Source organism: Magnolia sinica, chromosome 7, assembly GCF_029962835.1.
Source record: "Magnolia sinica isolate HGM2019 chromosome 7, MsV1, whole genome shotgun sequence".
Lineage (NCBI taxonomy): Eukaryota > Viridiplantae > Streptophyta > Magnoliopsida > Magnoliales > Magnoliaceae > Magnolia > Magnolia sinica.
The window spans coordinates 6,683,137-6,703,170 of record NC_080579.1 but is presented as its reverse complement, the minus strand read 5'-3'; the positions used below and the strand labels follow the sequence as shown (position 1 = coordinate 6,703,170).

Genomic DNA, 20,034 nt, shown 5'->3' with positions numbered 1-20,034 from the left:
AAATGGCTTGAATAGCAGATAAACATCAAGGTGGACCTGGGAAGATTTCAAAGGTAGGCATTTCTTCCCTCACTTTTCCTCTCCAGAGGCTCACTTGAGGTTTGGATCCTTCTCATTTTTTACTAGGTACATTTCTCTTCATCATCACAGTGGGCCCACGTAGCTTCTGAGAGTGAATCCGGGCCATCAACCTGCTAGGACCAGATTCCTCGGATGTGCACTGTGAACTGAGCAAACTCTGTGGGCTCCATGGTGATTTTTATGTGTATTATCCACCCCGTCCATACATTTTAACAGATCTTTTTAGAGCCTTAGCCCAAAATTGGATCATACCCAAAGCTCAGCTGGGCTGCATCACAGGAAACAGTAGGCATAATGACAACCACAGTTGAAACCTTCCCAAGGCCTGTAGTGATATTTATTTGTCATCCAACCTTTTCATAAGGTCACACAGACATGAATGAAGGGAAAACACAAATATCAGCTTGATGTGAAACTTCTGTGGCCCCCAAGAAGTTTTCAATGGTACAAGTTCAAATCACACTGTTTCTTGTGGTGTGGTCCACTTGATCTTTGGATATCTTTCAAGTACGTTCCCTCCATCCAAGCTGTGCTTAAAGATGCTGAAACTAGGCGAGTGAAGAACAAATCGGTGAAGATCTGGTTGGAAAAGCTCAATGACGTGGCCTACAACGTAGATGAGATACTAGATGAGTGGACAATGGAAGCTCTCAGATCACAAGCATCCGATGAAGGTGAACGTACTTGAAAGGATTTCCTACATGTCCGGAGAGGTCCCACCTCTTTTATGTATTTTTCTCGTACTTAATGAAACAGAACACAATACAGTTTCCATGATATGATCTCTCATGAATGACATGATATCAGAAAACTAGGAACAAGTCTTCATTGATTGATATATTATTACATCCATTACACATGAAAATGAAAATAAAAACATGACAGCTAATTCATAAAAAAAAAAGAAAAAGAAAGAAAATAAAAAACCAAATACACAAGCACACAGCTCAATAATTAAGAGAAAATGAAGAAAGAGATTCATGTGGTGCCATTAAATGCCCCCACCAAAACAAATTCATGGAGCGCCACCCGATGCTCACGACACTGGATGCGGATTAGGTGGTGTCGATCGCCACCTCCAGCAGTGGCACAGTGATGTGTTGGGCACTGTCAGGCCCACCTGATGTTTTTGTTTTGTATCCAAGCCATTCATCTGTTTTGCCAGATCATTCAGGCATGAACCAAAAAATGAATCAGATCTGAAGCTCAAGTGGACCACACCATAGGAAACAGTGGTGATTGAGCACCCACCATTAAAAACTTCTTGGGGCCCACAAAAGTTAGGATCAAGATAATGTTTGTATTTTTCCAAAATCCAGGATTGGGTGACCTTTTCAACATGTTGGCATGGATAGAAAATAAACATTACAGTAAGCCCTAGGAATGTTTTAACATTGGGTGTCATTATCCCCACTGTTTCTTGAAGTCTAGTCCACTTGAGCTTTGGATCTGCTTAATTTTTTCGCTCATGTCCTAAAATGAGCTAGAAAAATGGATGGATGCATGGACATAAAACAAATACATCAAGGTGGTCCCCACATCATCAACACATCATCACACCACCTAATCTGGTCCCACATCAGTCAGTTAAAAAATGCGGACAGAAGGGATATGGGCAATCCTGGGCCTGTCTTCTCCTCCCTCTTTGTACTTCTCTGCCAAGAGCGGACACCCAAACATTCCTAAATCTTGGAGCATAGGTAGATTCCACAGAGCCGGTAGCTGTTCGCACTCACTGCAATCATACAGTAGAATCCTGATTAGATTAGAAGAGGGATCCCCCATCCACTCAGGAAACTTGGAACCTCTGTAACTCCATATCTTCAACTCTTTCAAGTTTGTATGAGGCCGGAGTCCTTCGAGCACTCCCTCTGTTCTCCTCTTCTCTTCATCTCCCACTTCCTCTCCGTATGTGGGGTAGTTGAAGTATAAGGAGAGAGTATGAAGGTGCCTTTTCTTATACAATTCTGCTTCCCTAGCTTCCTCCTGGCTTGACACATTTTGCAATTGGGTTATATCAAGGCTTCCCTGAAGGAGGTTAAGGTGTTTCAATTCTCCTAAATCACATCCATCCACACCATGGTTGCCACCCACAATGAATTTTGTTAATGTTTGAAGAGTACTTAGTCTCCCTATCCCTTTGGGTAAGTAGCTTAGATTGTTGATCCTCTCAAGTTCTAGATGTCTGAGGCTAATCATTTTTCTCATTTCTCTAGGCAGTTTTCTTAGCCATTCACAGGCATTGAGTATCAAGGTCTGTAAATTTACGCAATTAATTAACCCAGCAGAGATCTCTTCGATATTTGAGTAAGACAAATCGAGATATCTCAAATGCTTCAACTGTCCTACTGTTCGAGGCAATTTCACAATCTTGGCTCCGGTCATGTCTAACGCCCTAAGGCATTGCAAATGATGAAATAATTTGTGGAGACAAATTGAGATTCTTACTTGTTTCATTAGCGACATTTCCAATTTAGGAGGAAAAACTCTTGATCCATGGGAGACTAGCAATGTTCGCAACTTGTCGGCCTTATGAAAGGTGGATGAACTTGAAGTTACTTCAAACATAGATGAACTGAAGATGAAAGAATGGTGGACCTTGTTTAGGTTCAGATTGGCCTGCTGTGTCATCCCCACAATCAAACAGTCATTTCCTGCAACAGATTGTGCGAGGTCATGAACTAAATCATGCATCTTGCAGCTGAATATGCTGCCATTACTACCCATTTCTGCATCTTGGAGTAACGATCGTCTTAATAGATCATCAAAATACAGCCCACCAATTTCCTCCATATCTTCGCTTGTGTCGGAGCCGATGAAGCCTTGTGCGATCCATAACTTAACTATCGTAGCCTTTTCTAGCTCCCAATCTTTGGGGAAAATAGAGCAATACGCGAAGCACTGCTTCAGAGCAGGAGGCAAGTCGTAGTAGCTGAGTAACAAAGCTGGTAAAATTCCTTCCATGACATCCACTAAATTCCATGTTTCACTTTCCAAGACGAGCTCCCACTGCCTTCTCGTCCTTCTCAACTGCATGGCACTCCCTATTGTCTTTGCTGCGAGTGGTATGCCTCCACATTTCTTTACGATTCCCCGTCCGATCTCTTTCAACTCCAAACGCTCTTCTGCACTCTGATCACCAAATGCACTGCGGCTGAACATTAACCAACAATCCTCATCAGATAAGGCCTCCAATTTGTGCATGTGGATGTTTCCCATCGCCATTGCAACCTTTTCACTACGAGCGGTTATGACGATTCGACTCCCCAATGCACCAGCTTGGAACGGAAGTCTCAGTTCGTCCCACATCCTACGATCCTCACTCCAAATGTCATCAAGCACAAGCAAGAATCGCTTTGAATGCAAGAATTCACGAAGGCGGCTTTGCAACAGGTCCAAGCTTTCAAGATTACAAGCAGACTCTGTCGCAGATTCTATCATTAATTTCGTAATCCGTTTCACATCAAAATCTTCCGAAACACAGACCCACATTTTAATGTCGAAATGCCCCTTGAGTTTCTCATCGTTGTAGACGAGCTTAGCAAGGGATGTCTTGCCCAAACCCCCCATTCCAACGATAGAAATGACGAAGGGCACCTCAGTTACCTCCTGACTACTCTCCCTCAGCAGCAAGTCTATGACTTCATTTTTATCGTCTTCTCTACCGACAATCGACGATCTGTCAACTAGGGAGCTTGTTTCTCGCTTTCTAATTTCGTCCTTCTTCACTTCACTATCCACTCTCTCCCTCTCTCCACTAGCTACACTAAGGCCCAATTGTCTCGTCTCTTTGGAAATATCATCTAATCTACCCCTTGCCTCCTTTATCCTACTTCCAATTCTATGGCGGAACATGACATGATTAAAGCAAGTAAGAGGGGAAAGGAAACAAATAACAATGAAGCTGAAACAGGAGCCATCACCTTCCTCAGCTGCTTGTGATCTTAGATTTTCCGTCATCCACTCATCTAGTATGTCGTCCACATCGTAGGCCACTTCTTTGAGCTTCTCCAACCAGATTTTCACAGCTCTGTCCTTCACTCGCCGAGATTCAGCATCCTCAAGCACAGCTTGGATTGAGGTGAACGTTTCGAAAAGCTTTTCGATCTCGTTCTTGACACCCACCAACAAAGCCACCTCATTTTGGATGATGGTGCTCAACTTCTCCCGTGCTATCGAGACGAGGGAATCGACCATGTTTTCTTTCTCCTCTTTTGGTATGTAGATGGTAGGAAGCGAAGACTGGGAAAGACTTTTAAAGAAACGGAAGAGATAGAACTAAGAAGATATGAGTCGAGAGAGGCAGAGGAACTGCCGAAGGAGCAAGATGGCTGTATGATTGAACAGTGGTGATTGAACGCCTTCAAAAATCAAATCAGATGCATGAGCCCGAGCACCGATCAGGTCCCGGGCAACAGCATTGTGGGTGAGTCCCTGACTTGGATGAAAGTAAAAATAAATATCAGCTTATCCAAAACTTGTGTGGCCATAGAGAGTTTTTAATGGTCAATCACCACTGTTTTTAGATGTGCTTCATTTGTTTTGGGCCCGCTGAAAAATGAGCTGGAAATGCCAGGGATGGTCCGAAAAACTTCTAAAAAGTACTTGTCGGAGTTCATATTTTGAACTTATATTTCCTTTCCAATTTTTTACTGTACTACAAGGCAAATACAGTCAAAATCCCCATGAGCGAGCTGATGATTTGCAATGAGGATTTCACGGTATCAGTTGATTATGGTTCCTCTTCCAAGTAGAACACATCACCAACAATAACATGTGCTCAAGGTAAAAAGAAGATGCTGCTAAAGAATGAGTTCCTTTTCAAGGTTTATACTTGGGTCGGGTAGGAATCCAAACACATATTTCAAAATAATTTTATGAAACTTAAAAATCTAATAATGCTATTGGACTCCCTCCAACCATCCATTCATCAGAGAGATTAATGGTACGTACATGTAGGCAGATATGTGCTGCTTTCAGCCTTGAATGATCTTGCTACACTTCACCTAATACACAACTTGAATGCTCACCTACTTGCCATGACAAGTTGACTTGGACGCAAGGCTAAACAACTCGGTGTCTCGGATTGACTCATTCGACCCGAGTTGAGTTGTGACTCAGCCAAGGCACAGGTGATTCATGGTGTTGAACCAAATCATGTCTCACCTTGAGTTGCACCCAACTTGCATAGAGTGGGGACTTTGAAGTGGGTGACTATGTGGGGCCCACCCATGGTACCTATCCAAGTCCGATTCCGTCTACGGGGTGGACCAACTCAAAGATTGGCTTTTAGCCTCAAATCCCTTTAAATTCAATTGAATTTAGCTACCCAATTCCATTTTTATTGAATGCATTAGTATCTCAAGATTTTAGAACCTCATGTAAGACTCCATTAAGTGGGTCATATATGATCCCTAGTTTAGATATGACAGTTGGATTATTTAGATTGAGCAATTCAGTGGGCCTACTACAGTTATGACCATTGTAAATAGGCTTGATGTGAGACGCTTGAACCATGGTCCTTATAGCAAGGTTATTAAGCTAGATATGGAAACTTACGGTATGTAGATTCTCGAGGAGAGAAGTGTGATGGATAAGTTTCTCTAGCCATTTTTCTTGTAAATATATGTCTTGGTCCCCTCATCTACATAAAAGAGAAAACCCTAGTTTCATTGAGAGTTTCTCCTAAGGGTGTAAGGTTCGGAAGACCAAAATTCATTTTCGATATGTCGTGGCATCGTGAATGTCTTTCCAATCAGATACACCTTTAAGATTATTGTGTTGAATATCCATTATTGATGCATAGACGATTTTTTTGTTACACAATTGATGTAGAACGGGTCGCGGACAGTTTCATGGCCAAGATGGATCAGAAAAGGCCCGGTCGACGACAGAAGTGATCCAGACCATCGGACCTTAGATCGGGCATATCTTGCAATCCGGGATGAGTTATCTGATGTAAAATATATGATTTTGGGGTAGAATGAGCTACTTTAGCCAACCAACCCCGCTATGCCGGGTTGTGCAGCCCGGAATTGCGAAAAACCCCTTGATCGATGGTCGTTTCCCTGTTTTAATTTCATTTTTACTATAAATAGTAAGTTTTAGTTTGATTATAACTCTTCATCCGTTGGGCTTTAGGAGTTGCGCCCAACGTGAAAAGAGCTTAGAATAATTAGGAGAACGGTTTGGTGAAGCCAAATAGGACACTTACTATTTTTGGCCGAAAACCTTGCGCACTAGTAGACATCACGACCGTCTATAAATAGTAAGTCGCGGATTCTAGGAGTTTGAGTTGGAGTTTGATTCTAATTTCTTTTCCATTGTTTGGTACTCTTATTTAAAAGGTTGTGAACTCGTTTTTAGGGATTGATCAATCAATTTCGAATTTATTAGAATTTATTTCTATTTTCTGCTTTCTTTCCTTGTGGATTCGAGAAGTCTCTGTGAGGAGTCCAGAGAAGTTCCGTGGATTCGGAATAGTTATCCTCTTGAGGAAGACGGTGCTCGACCTCACGTCCTCCCCTGCGCCAAATGACCATAATGGTGTGGCCCGCCGTTTGGACGGTTCGGATATTCTATATGCGTGACACGCTGGCAGGAGAGAAATGGTGGCATTGTAAGTTCAAGTACAACAGCTGGATGAGATCTTCTTCCATCGACCGCATAGCGGATCTCTTGGCTGAAAACCTAAGGTAACTCCGTGTTCTTGGTGGCAATCCTCCACTCCCAATTAATCGCCCTGATCGCAGGATAGTACCGACAATGCATCCAAGGGTCCTTCCTGAGGAAGGGGGGCTCCAGTGAGGAGGAAATCGATGACATAATCTTTCAACACCCCAGACATGGCGGCGATCGAGTAGATCGAACGGATCGAGAATTCAAGATGAGGGTTGATATTCCTAGCTTCAATAGCCAACTACACATTGAGGATTTCCTCGATTGGCTTTCTGAAGTTGAACGATTTTTTGACTACATGGACATCCCTGAAGCAAAGAAGGTCAAGCTTGTGGCTTACAAGTTGAAAGGAGGAGCTTCAGCTTGGTGGGAACAACTGCAACTCGTGCGAACCAGGCAGACGAAAGCACCAATCCGCACCTGGCAACGGATGAAGCAGCCACTACGTGCCCGATTCCTCCCTAGCGATTACGATCAGGTATTATTCCAAGAATACCAAAATTGTCGACAGGGTAGTCGGTCGGTGAGAGAATACGCAGAAGAATTTTACCGCCTGGCAGCGCGTAACGATTTGGTCGAGACTGAATCGCAGCAAGTCGTCCGATTCAACGGTGAATTACGTATGGCTATCCAGGATCGGGTCCAGATGCAGTCCGTCTGAACAATGAATGATGCGATCAAGTTGGCTACTCGGGCAGAAGAGCAACTTGAACGTCCTAGCACACGGACCTATCCTACTGTAAGGATCCCTGTGGCAGGTCTGCCCCAGGGAACTGCACAGCCTAAGGGGAAGGAGCCCGTAGGAGCACGCACTCAACCTCCTGCGTTTGAGAACCGAGATCAAGGAAGTGGGCAAGCTAGACCCCAAAGGGGCGTATCGACTGCTGCTGGTCCAAGTAGAATCCCAAACCCCTATGCTCGGCCAAGGCCCGATAACTGCTATCGTTGTGGCCAATCAGGCCACCTATCAAATACTTGTCCCCAGCGAAAAGTGGCAAACCTCGCCACCAATGATAGAAGTGCTGGTAACACTTATGAAGATCCAGATATTGAAGAACAGGAGCATACCACCGAGGACGAGGCAGATGAGTCAGGTTGGATTCAGCAAGACCACGGCGAGTCGCTCGTCGTGAGGCGACTATTATATGCGCCAAGAAAAGAAGTGCATCCACAGCGGCATAACATCTTCCGCACTAGGTGTACGGTGAATTGAAAGGTTTGTGACGTGATCATTGACAGTGGGAGCAGCGAGAACATCGTCTCCAAGGTCATGGTGGAAAAATTGTAATTGAAAACGGAGCGTCATCCCTCTCCATATACAATCGGTTGGATCAAGAAGGTCAGCGAAACAAAGGTAACTGAACGGTGCACCATATCCTTTTCAATTGGCAAACATTATAAGGATGAAGTAGTATGTGATGTGGTTGACATGGAAGCATGTCACATACTACTTGGTCGGCCCTGACAATCTGACCGTAACGCCACTCATAAAGGGCGAGATAATATATATATCTTCATCAAGGACGGCCGGAAGACTATATTGGCCCCTATGGATCCAGAGGGACCACCTGAAACTTCTAAAGTGGAGGGTCATTTTCTCTTAACCATACGGGACTTCGTGGAAGAATCAAAGGAAACAGGACAGACTTATGCGTTAATTGTAAAAGGGGAAGAACTCGAGCCTACCAACATCCCTGAAAGACTAAGGCCCCTGCTACATGAATTCAAAGAAATCTGGCCCGATGACCTTCCCGATGGGTTATCCCCCATCCGGGATATCCAACACCATATCGACTTTGTCCCTGGGTCCAGTTTACCTAATCGTCCCCATTATCGAATGAGTCCGAATGAGTGCAAGATTCTGCAGGGACAAGTAGAGGAATTGATCCGTAAGGGTCTTATTCGAGAGAGCATGAGTTCATGTGCTGTACCAGCTCTATTAACTCCAAAGAAAGATGGGAGTTGGCGCATGTGTGTCGACATTCGAGCCATCAACAAAATCACCATAAAATACAGGTTTCCTATACCACGGTTGGACGACATGCTGGACATGTTAGAGGGTGCAAAAATATTCTCTAAATTGGACCTAAGGAGCGGCTACCATCAGATTCGAATACGGTTGGGTGATGAGTGGAAAACGACCTTTAAGACTAAGGAAGGATTATACGAATGGATGGTCATGCCCTTCGGTCTTTCAAATGCGCCTAACACATTTATGAGATTGATGAACCAAGTTCTGAAACCTTTCATTGGGCGGTTCGTTGTGGTTTACTTCGATGATATTTTGATATACAGTCAAGACGAAGCCACCCATATGGAACACCTCAAGAAGGTCCTTCCAGTGCTCACTAAAAATAAGTTGTACCTCAATTTAAAAAAGTACAGCTTCATGACTGATAGCCTATTGTTCCTGGGTTTTGTCGTCACATCCGCGGGCATTCGGGTGGATGAGGAAAAGGTGAAGGCAATCAGAGAATGGCCGGTTCCTACAAATATTCACGAAGTGCGAAGCTTTCATGGACTGACGACATTCTATGTCGGTTCGTGAAAAATTTCAGTACCATTGTGTCACCAATCACAGATTACATGAAGAAAGGGCAGTTTCAGTGGACTGACGAAGCCGACAGGAGCTTTGCTGAAATCAAGGGCAGATTATCCAGGACCCCGGTTCTTGTACTTCCTAACTTTGACAAACTTTTTGAAGTCGAATGTGATGCCTCATATGTCGGAATTGGGGGAGTTTTGTCTCAAGAAGGTAGGCCGGTAGCCTTCTACAGCGAGAAACTTAGTGATGCACGTAAGAAATGGTCTACATATGAGATCGAGTTATACGCGGTGGTCCAGGCACTGCGGCACTGGCGACATTATTTGATTCAAAGGGAATTCATACTTTACACGGACCATCAAGCTCTCAAATTCATTAATAGTCAAGCTAAAATTAACCGTGTGCATGCTAGATGGATCTTGTTTTTGCAGGAATTCACGTTCGTACTAAAACATAAGTCAGGGCAACAGAACAAAGTAGTTGATGCATTGAGTCGCCGTGCAACTTTGTTAGTCACTATGAGTAATGAGGTTGTCGGGTTCGAGCGCCTCAAAGACATATATGCCGATGACGACGACTTCAAGGAAACATGGGTCAGATGCCAAGAAGGTCACCCTGGCGACTTACATATGTAAGACGGGTTCCTTTTCAAGGGAAATTGACTGTGCATCCCAAACAGTTCGCTAAGGGAACAGATAATCCAAGAGCTACATGGAGGTGGCCTCAGTGGACACCTTGGGCGAGATAAGACACGAGCTCTTGTGGAAGAATGATATTATTGGCCACAATTGGTACGTGATGTGGGAAAGGCAGTCCAACGTTGTTATATTTGTCAGACCTCTAAGGGGCAATCTCATAATACGGGCCTTTACACTCCATTACCTGTGCCTGACGGCCCTTGGGAGGATTTATCTATGGACTTTGTGCTTGGTCTCCTACGAACACAACGCGGCATGGATTCGGTGTACATGGTAGTAGATCGTTTCTCCAAGATGACGCACTTTATTCCATGCAAGAAGACTCTCGATGCAACACACGTGGCGAATCTATTCCTCAGAGAAATTGTGCAGCTACACGGGGTTCCCAAGACTATTACTTCTAACCGTGACACGAAGTTCATAAGCCACTTTTGGCAGACTTTGTGGACTCGATTCGATACACGACTTTAGTTCAGCAGCGCCTACCACCCACAGACTGATGGTCAAATTGAGGTTGTGAATCATACGTTGGGAAACCTCCTTCGATGTATTTCAGGAGAAAAACTGAAGCAGTGGAATTTGGCCTTGTCTCAAGCGGAGTTTGCATTCAACAACATGGTGAACCGCTCGACAGGAAAATCCCCATTCCAGGTTATTTATGGACGAGTACCTTGCCACACACTATACTTGGTCCCTCTGCCCAAGCTCCCAGGCATGAGTATTGCAGCGGAACATATGGCTGACAAGATCGTGGGCATTCATGTGGAAGTACAAACCAAGCTACATGCCTCAAACGAAAAATACAAGGAGCAAGCCAACAAACATCGGTGACAAAAAGTGTTCGAGGTGGGTGACCAAGTAATGACCCATCTGCGCAAAGAACGATTTCCGACCGGAACGTACAACAAGTTGAAGAATAAAAAAATTGGACCGGTACCAATCATCCGAAAGATCAACGACAACGCTTATGTTGTTAATCTTCCAGATGACATGGCAATCTCACGGACTTTCAACATCGCGGACATGACCGAGTATCATGAACCAGCGCAAGATGAGAACTCGAGAACGAGTTCTTTTGAAGTGGAGGGGACTGATGTAGAGTGGGTCGCGGACAGTTTCATGGCCAAGATGGATTAGAAAAGGCCCGGTCGACGACAGAAGTGATCCGGACCATCGGACCTTAGATCGGGCATATCTTGCAATCCGGGATGAGTTATTTGACGTAAAATATATGATTTTGGGGTAGAATGAGCTACTTTAGCCAACCAACCCCGCTATGCCGGGTTGCGCAGCCCAAAATTGCGAAAAACCCCTTGATCGATGGTCGTTTCCCTGTTTTAATTTCATTTTTACTATAAATAGTAAGTTTTAGTTTGATTATAACTCTTCATCTGTCGGGCTTTAGGAGTTGCGCCCAGTGTGAAAAGAGCTTAGAATAATTAGGAGAACGGTTTGGTGAAGCCAAATAGGACACTTACTATTTTTGGCCGAAAACCTTGCGCACTAGTAGACATCACGACCGTCTATAAATAGTAAGTCGCGGATTCTAAGAGTTTGAGTTGTAGTTTGATTCTAATTTCTTTCCCATTGCTTGGTACCCTTATTTAAAGGGTTGTGAACTCGTTTTTAAGCATTGATCAATCAATTTCGAATTTATTAGAATTTATTTCTATTTTCTGCTTTCTTTCCCCGTGGATTTGAGAAGTCTCTGTGAGGAGTCCAGAGAAGTTCCGTGGATTCGGAATAGTTATCCTCTTGAGGAAGACGGTGCTCGACCTCACGTCCTCCCCTGCATCAACAATATATTATACCTCATATATTTCAAAACAATTTTCAGTTTTCAAAATTCATGCCCAACCCATAACACCTGTGTTGGGCCTAGGCTAGCCCAATAAATAAGCATTCCACTTCTCTACTATCCATCTAAAGAATGTCAAAATGGTTAGGCTCGAAGGTGCTGTAATGTATAGGGCTCGTCAAGGTCCCCAGGTCGGGTTCGGGTTGGATAACATCAACCCAATTTGAGAAAAGTTGGGTTGGGCTTGCATTGAGCAAATACGGTTTGGGTTACATCGGATTGGAAACAAGTGAATGTATTTGTCTCGGGTGAGGTCAAGTATAGAGGAATTTAGGTCTAGTTCGGGCTGGGCACCTTGGGTTGGAATTTGAGTTAGGTTGGGTCGTGGGTCACGTCCTCTTAAGGTTGTGCCAGGCTCAAGATGATCACTCAAACTGGCACAAGATCAAATTTGCATCCCTAATGATAGAGAGCCTTTATACATAGCCAACTCAGCTTTGGTGTAACAAGTTCAAAACTCCTGCCTAAGCCAAACATATGGGCCATTAGCCTTAGCAAAAATCCAACCCTATTGGGCTGGACATAGGCTGGACCACTTTCAGCCCCAGCTATGGTGGAGCCTTTTTTGGGTGCCTTGGTGATAGAGTCTATGTGGATCAAGTCAGCGTGATTTAGATGGATCATTTGGAGAACTTGGGTGGCATGGGTTGGGTTGAGGGTCAACATGAGCTCAACCCAATCTTAATTAAGAGGACCCAAAACCGAATTCCAGCATGAGGTGCCTACCTTGAACCTAACCTGAATTTCTTTATACTTGACGGAATCGGAATACATGTGATTGGGTCCTTACTCATGCCTCGGTGGTAGACCCGCAAGAGTTTCAACACGAGGTCATGGGTTTAAGTACCCATTATGGTGAAATCCTACCGTGGTGTGGGTGTTGGGTGTAAAAAACAAAAAGTTCATGTTTTCAACCCAAACCTGACTTGAGGACCTTCATGACCTAATCTAACCTGACTTGAACTTGGGTTGGGTTTTGGTTGACCCAAATTACAGCCCTACTTATGCATTAGGATTGTACAAAGATTTGAATCGTCCATGTTCTCAATACTGCTATAACTATAAGCTATTGTATGCTATTTTTGGAGTTGAATGTGAAAAATATATAATTTTTATTTGCAATGTTGCAAATTAATTGACGCACTATGTTGGTTCAAATAATCCATTCAGCCTATGTTTCTTAATATGGCCCATGCAGGGCCCAATAAAGCAAGAAATTATGGGAGTGGTGACACAGGCCAAAAAAAAAAAAACCTCAGTCAACTAATAACATGCTTCCTTGTATACTTCTATTACACTTGGGCTGTTTGTTTCACTAGTTATCGTGTTAAGGTAAAGGAAATGTACAATGAATATAAATTATTTTATCAGTCTCTAGACAACATCTTTATTTGACTGACTATTCCCATGTTTGAACTATGGATGGTAAAATTGTAATAATAACATTTTTAATAATGTGAAGTGTTTGAATACAAATTCCTTTGCTTTTCTTGGCAAAATTGATAGTGATCCCTTGTGGTTAGTTAAATAGTGGTAAATTTGTAATGATGACACATTTACTTTACGTTATCAGAATTGGTAGCTAGTCTACTAAATTATTCTAGTGTGTTACTTGGTATGTTGCATTTACACGGGCCCATTGGATAAATGCCACCAATTTGCCTTAGCATGTTTAAGTTGGCAGTTCACTAGTGTTTGATGGAGAATTGGATCTTTTTGTCATAAAGGGCTCTTAAATGATTGATCTGGACCATCCATCAGGTTCACAGCACTGTATATAGTTCGCAATGAAGATTCACAACCATCAAAGCAGCCTTTTGTTTTCTGTCCTTGACATGCAAATGGACTATTAGGATCATGCACAGCAAAATAAAGTCCAGCCATCAATATGAATAATCCATTCCATAGAGTCTACTTCAGTTAAAGTAAAATGTGTCAAAGGTAAGGATCCACTAAGTATTATGGTGTGGCCCACTTGATCAAATGCATGTTTTTTTTTTTTTTTTTTGGGAAGATATATATATATATATATATATATATATATATATATATATATATATATATATATATATATATATATTCTTGAATGGTTTTTCCAAATAAAGGAATGGAATGGAATGATATGATCTGGAACCAAGGATATGTGTATGTCCTTACCTTTGATAAGGATGGTCAATGGCTTGGACAATCCTAACCGTTGATCTGATATGTGCCACCGGGTATCAGATTTTGTGAACTCTCTGTTTGGAAGCCAAATGATGGACAGTTAAAGAAAAGGATCACAATGGAGTGGTCCCCATCCACCTCAAGTATTGATAATGATGGGATGACTTGGATCTTCTAATCAGGTACGGGCATGGCCAATTTGCAATAAGAACGGTTTGATCATGGTTGGGATAATAAGTCATGGGCCCCACTTAAACCAACTGATGATTTTCACAGTACACGTTGCTTCAGGTTCCTCTTCCAAGTAGAGCACATCAGAAGATGCCTTTAAGGGAGGAGTTCCTTTTAAAGGTTTATACTTGGGTGGGAATCCCAACACATTTCAAAGTAGATTTTTGAAATTTTAACTAGTCATAAAAATGCTAGTGGACTCCTGACAACCATTCATTGATTATGAGAGATTAATGATACATGTAGTCAGATATATGCTGATTTTAGCATTGAATGATATTGGTACACTTCACCTGTACACGACTTTTTATTTATTTATTTTTATTTTTTTTTACACACGCACACACACCCTACACACTCACGCTAGTGGAATTTCACCACCTATGGATACTCGAACCCTTGACTAGGTGTTGAAACTCCTGAGAGTCTACCACCCGAGCAAGAGTAAGGACTTGAATGTTCACCTACTCACGCATGACAAATTGACTTAGACCCATGGTTAAAAGACTCGGTGACTTGGAGTGACTTGGCCGAGTATGGGGTGACTCTTGGTGTCGATCCAAAACAGGTCTCACCTCAAGGTGCACCCAACTTGGAAGAGTGGAGACTTCAAAGTAGGTGGCTATGTGGGGCCCACCCATGGTACGTATCCAAGACCCATTCCATCCATAAGGTGCACCAACTCAAAGACCGGCTTTTAGCCCTAAATCCCTTCAATTTCGATTGAGGTTAGCTAACCCAAATCTATATTTGTAGAATGTATCCGAAACTCAAGAATTTAGAACCTCATATATTTCAAAATAATTTTCAATTTTCAAAATTCAAGCCCAACCCAAAAGGCTTATAGAGTAGGCAAGGCCTATATTAGGCTTAGCCTAGCCCACTAAATAAGCATTCCTCAACTCTTGTATCCATCCAAAGAATGTCATAGTTAGGCCTGTCATGGTCTTTAGGTTGGGTTCAGGTTGAAAAATACCAACCCAATTTGTGCAAATTTGGGTTGGGTTCAATTGATCAGATACTGGCCAGGCTAGGACGAGTTGAGAACAATTAAACATATTTGGGTTGGGACAAGTAAAGTACTGAGGAATTCAGGTTGGGCACCTTGGGTTGGAATTTGGGTCAGGTCAGGTCCTGTTGTGGTTGGGACAGGCTTGGGTTGACCCCTCAACCCAACCCAACCTACCTGAGTTGCACGTATCCATTTCGGTAGATCCTTTTGAACGTGGGACAGTGGGACCTATCATAATTTTGAGGAATCCACACTGCCGTTCAAATTAAACCCACCACTAGCAGCAGGAAGCAATGACACCTACCATTGCACATGCTCTGATGGCTCACCTCTCTGTATGTGTTTTATAGTGCTCTGGCAAGTTTCTGCTGGAGTCTACCTAAGGATGAGATTTTCGTAGACTAGAAAGTCCAAGCACAGAGATGCTTTTGAGCTGGGTCATGTTGATTAAAATCCATGATGGTTTCTTTGTGTTGGAAACCAGTGATGGTATAGTGTAGAACATTTATATACATCTGTACATGTATGCCTTTATATGCTCTGGATAAATACATGAGAGACATTTATATATGGTGAGGTCTACAAATGTCTTAAAGGCCCCTATTCATCCATATAATTTTCTCATTCTTAATGAATTACAACACTATAATTTCCACCTTATATCTGGAGAATTACATAATATCACACAACAAGGAACAAATCTTCACTGATTGATATCTTATTACATCCATTACAATTGAAAAGATAAATAAACAAGACTGCAAATTAAAATTATTAAAATAAAAATTAGAAAAATAAAATAAAATAAAAAAATAAAAAAAACCAAACACACAACTGCCATTGAATGATATCCATGCCATTTATCCATTTTTCCAACTCGTTTTATGGCATGGTCCCAAAAATGAAACTGAACTGAAGTTCAATTGGACCACACCATGAGAAACCGTGGTAATTGAATGCCCACCATTAAAAACTTCCTGTGGGCTACGAAAGTTTTAGATCAAGCTCATATTTGTATTTCTCCATCAACCAGATCCATGTGACCTTATCAACAGGTTGGATGGTGAATAAGCATTAGAGTGTCATTATCCCTGTTGTTTCTCGCGGTGTTGTCCAGTTGAGCTTTGGATCTTCTTGTGTTTTGAGATCAAGCGCTAAAATGAGCAGGAAAAATGTATGCACCGCATGGAAATAAAAACAAATACATCAAAGTCGCCCCCACAGCGCTCAACAAATCATCACACTACGACATGTCGAGATCAGAGATGTGTGCAATCTTGTGCCTGTCATCTCCTCCCTCTTTGTACCGCTCCGCCAAGACTGGACAACCGAAGACCCACAATTTACGGAGCATGGGTAGATTCCAGAGAGGTGGTAGCTCTTCGCATTCGGTGCAATTATACAGTAAGACAAAGATTAGATTGGAGAAAGAAGGATCCCCCATCCAATCGGGAAACTTGGAACCTCTGTAACCCTCTATCAGCAATACTTTCAAGTTTGTATGGAGTCGGAGTCCTTGAAGCACCACCTCTGCTCTCCTCTGCTCTTCATCTCCCACTACCTCTCCATATTCATAATAATAATGTAAGGAGAGAGTATGAAGGTGCATCTTCTCATTCAATTCTGCTTGCTTGGCTTCCTCCTGACTTGACGCCTTCTGCAATTGGTATATATCAAGACGTCCCCGAAGGAGGTTAAGGTGTTTCAGTTCTCCTAACTCACATCCATCGTTGCCACCCACAATGAATTTTGTTAACGTCTGAAGAGAAGTTAGTCTCCCTATCCCTTTGGGTAAGTACTTCAGCTCCGTGCCTCTGAATTTTAGATGTCTGAGGCTAATCAATTTCCCCATTTCTCTAGGCAGTCTTTTTAGGAAACGACAGTAATTGATTATCAAGCTCTGTAAATTTATGCAATCAATCAACTCCTCGGGTAACTCCTCTATCATTGAGCGAGACAAATCGAGATATCTCAATTGCTTCAACTGTCCTACTGTGCGAGGTAATCTCGAAATCTTAGTTCCACTCATCTCCAATGCCCTAAGGCATCGTAAATGATGAAATAGATTGTGGAGGACCTTGCAGCTTCTTACTTTTTCCATTTCCGACATTTCTATTGAAGAATCAAATAAGCCTGACTCTCGGAAGATAAACAATGTTCGCAACTTATGGACTTTATAAAAGCTGGATGGAATTGAGGTCACTTCAAATGCACCTGGGCCAGTGAATGGTAAAGAAGAATGGCGGACCTTGTTTAGGTTAAAAATGGCCCCTTGTGTCATCTTCAGAATCGAACAGTCATTTCCTGCAACAAATTGTGCTAGGTCATGAACTAAATCATGCATCTTGACACCGAATATATTGCCATCATCATCCATTCTTGCATCCTGGAGTAACGACCGTTTTAATAAATCATCAAAATACACCCCACCAATTTCCTCCATATCTTTGCTTGTGTCGGAGCCGATGAAGCCTTGTGCCACCCATAACTGAACTATTTTATCCTTCTTTATCTCCCAATCTTTGGGGAAAATAGAGCAATATGTGAAGCACTGCTTCAGAGTAGGAGGCAAGTCGTAGTAGCTGAGTAACAAAGCCGGTAAAATTTCTTCCTTGACATCAGCTAAATTCCATATTTCACTTTCCAACACGTGCTCCCACTGTCTTGTCGTCCTTCTCGATTGCATTGCACTCCCTAGTGTCTTTGCAGCAAGTGGCACGCCTCGACACTTGTTTACGATTTTCCGTCCAATCTCTTCTAACTCCAAACGCTCTGTTGTACTCCGATGCTCAAGCGCTTCACTGCTGAACAATAACCAACATTTTTCATCAGATAAGACGTCCAATTTGTGCATGTGGATGTTTCCCATCGCCTCTGCAACCTTTTCACTACGAGTGGTTATGATGATTCGACTCCCAACTGCACCAGCTTGGAATGGAAGTCTCAGTTCATCCCACATCCTACGATCTTCACTCCAAATGTCATCAAGCACAAGCAAGAATCGCTTTAAATGCAAGATTTCACGTAGATGACTTTGCATTGTTTCCAAGCCTTCAAGATTACAAGGAGACCCTGTTGCAGATTCTATCATTAATTTCGTAATCTGTTTCACATCAAAATTTTCTGATACGCAGACCCACATTTTCACGGGGAAACGCTCCTCCTTGAGTTTATCATCGTTGTAGACGAGCTTAGCAAGGGATGTCTTACCCAAACCCCCCATTCCAACGATAGAAATGACAAAGGGCACCTCAGTTACCTCCTGACTACTTTCACTCAGCAGCAAGTCTAGGATTTTATTTTTATCATCTTCTCTACCTACAATCGACAGCCTGTCAACTAGGGAGCTTGTTTCTCGTTTTCTATTTTCATTCTGCCTCACCTGAGTATCCACTCTCTCCCTCTCTCCACTAGCTACACTAAGACCCAATTGGTTCATGTCTTTGGCGATATCATCTAATCTACCCCTCACTTCCTTTATCCTACTTCCAATTCTATGGCGTAACATGACATGATTTAAGCAAGTAACAGGGGAGAGGAAGCTTCTTACATTGTTCTTGCTGAAACAGGACACGTTACCTTCATCGGCTGCTTGTGATCTGAGAGCTTCCGACGTCGTCCACTCATTTATTATGTCGTCCACATCATAGGCCACATCTTTGATCTTCTCCAACCAAATCGTCACTGCTTTGTTCTTCTTCAATCGCTGAGACTCAGCATCTTCAAGCATAGCTTGAATTAACTCGAATGTACTGGATAGCCTTTTAATATCGTTGGTGACTGACGCCACCAAAGCTACCTCATCTTGGAGGATGGTGTTGAACTTCTCCACTGCGATTGAGATGAGTGAATCGACCATGTTTTCTTTCTTCTTTTGTTTGGGATGTAGATGGGAAGAAGAGAGGAGTTTGAGTTCACAGAGGTGTTGAAATTGGGAAAGTGTAGGACTTTGAAGAACAGAGAGAACTTTCAACATATGGAGGTGGACAGAGAGGCAACAGGGTATGCGGGTTTACGAGGTGATCCCTACACCACCTATCTCCCTGGTTACTCAGCGTGAAGGTGTAGATTGGGCCACGTGCCACTTCCTTAAGATCCAAGGCTCAGGTGGACCATACCTCAGATGACTCTGGCATTGAACGCTCATTTAAATTTAATGATTTATGCATTTACTGTAAACCAAACTTATTATTATTTGGTAGGAAGTTTAACCACCTTGTCCATTCATTTTTTCAATTTATTTTAGCGTATGATCTAAAAGTTAGGTACATCCAAAGTTCAAGTGGACCATAAAACATAAAATAATAGAATTTAATAAATATTATTGAAAACTTCATCGGTGCCTATAATTTTTTATCAAGCTGATATTTGTGTTTATCTTCTTGTACGTCAGGATGTGCCATGGAAACAATTCAAAGGCAGGCATTTTCCTCTCTTCCCATTGTGTAGCTTACTTGAGTGTTTTTTTTATGGTCTCTCAATTTTGGTTCATGCAATAAAATGAGCTGGGAAGATAGATGGATGGTACAGATAAAACACTCACATCATGGTGGCCCCACAGTAACCAGTGCTACGTGGTGTTGGGTCACCATCTAATGGGCTTCCACTGTCAAAAGATATGCAAGCAAATTGCGTCCTGCCCAGCCTAGGCCTTAATCCGTCCAGGCAAGGCTTTGTGGCCCATAGTGATATCTCATTTTCATCCACTACGTTCATTCATTTTTAAAGATCTTTTTAAGATATTAACTAAAAAATGAGGAAGATC

At 42.5% G+C, this 20,034-nt stretch overlaps 3 protein-coding genes across 3 annotated transcripts in view; all 3 read right to left on the bottom strand.

The window, feature by feature from the left end:
* LOC131251960 (putative disease resistance RPP13-like protein 1) overlaps positions 1–20,034 on the bottom strand; it is a 91,559-nt gene that overhangs the window by 24,711 nt on the left and 46,814 nt on the right. The gene's annotated exons all lie outside the window — the stretch shown is intronic.
* LOC131250958 (putative disease resistance protein RGA3) lies at positions 806–19,218 on the bottom strand. The gene is made up of 2 exons (XM_058251389.1): positions 19,069–19,218; positions 806–4,218 (listed from the first exon to the last, which is right to left on the bottom strand). The coding sequence occupies exons 1-2, from the start codon at positions 19,126–19,128 to the stop codon at positions 1,669–1,671; spliced, it is 2,610 nt and encodes an 869-aa protein (XP_058107372.1). The 5' UTR covers positions 19,129–19,218; the 3' UTR covers positions 806–1,668.
* Positions 16,081–19,069, bottom strand: LOC131250959 (putative disease resistance RPP13-like protein 1). The gene is made up of 2 exons (XM_058251390.1): positions 18,820–19,069; positions 16,081–18,070 (listed from the first exon to the last, which is right to left on the bottom strand). Exons 1-2 carry the CDS (start codon positions 18,894–18,896, stop codon positions 16,513–16,515), a joined length of 1,635 nt encoding a protein of 544 aa, XP_058107373.1. The 5' UTR covers positions 18,897–19,069; the 3' UTR covers positions 16,081–16,512.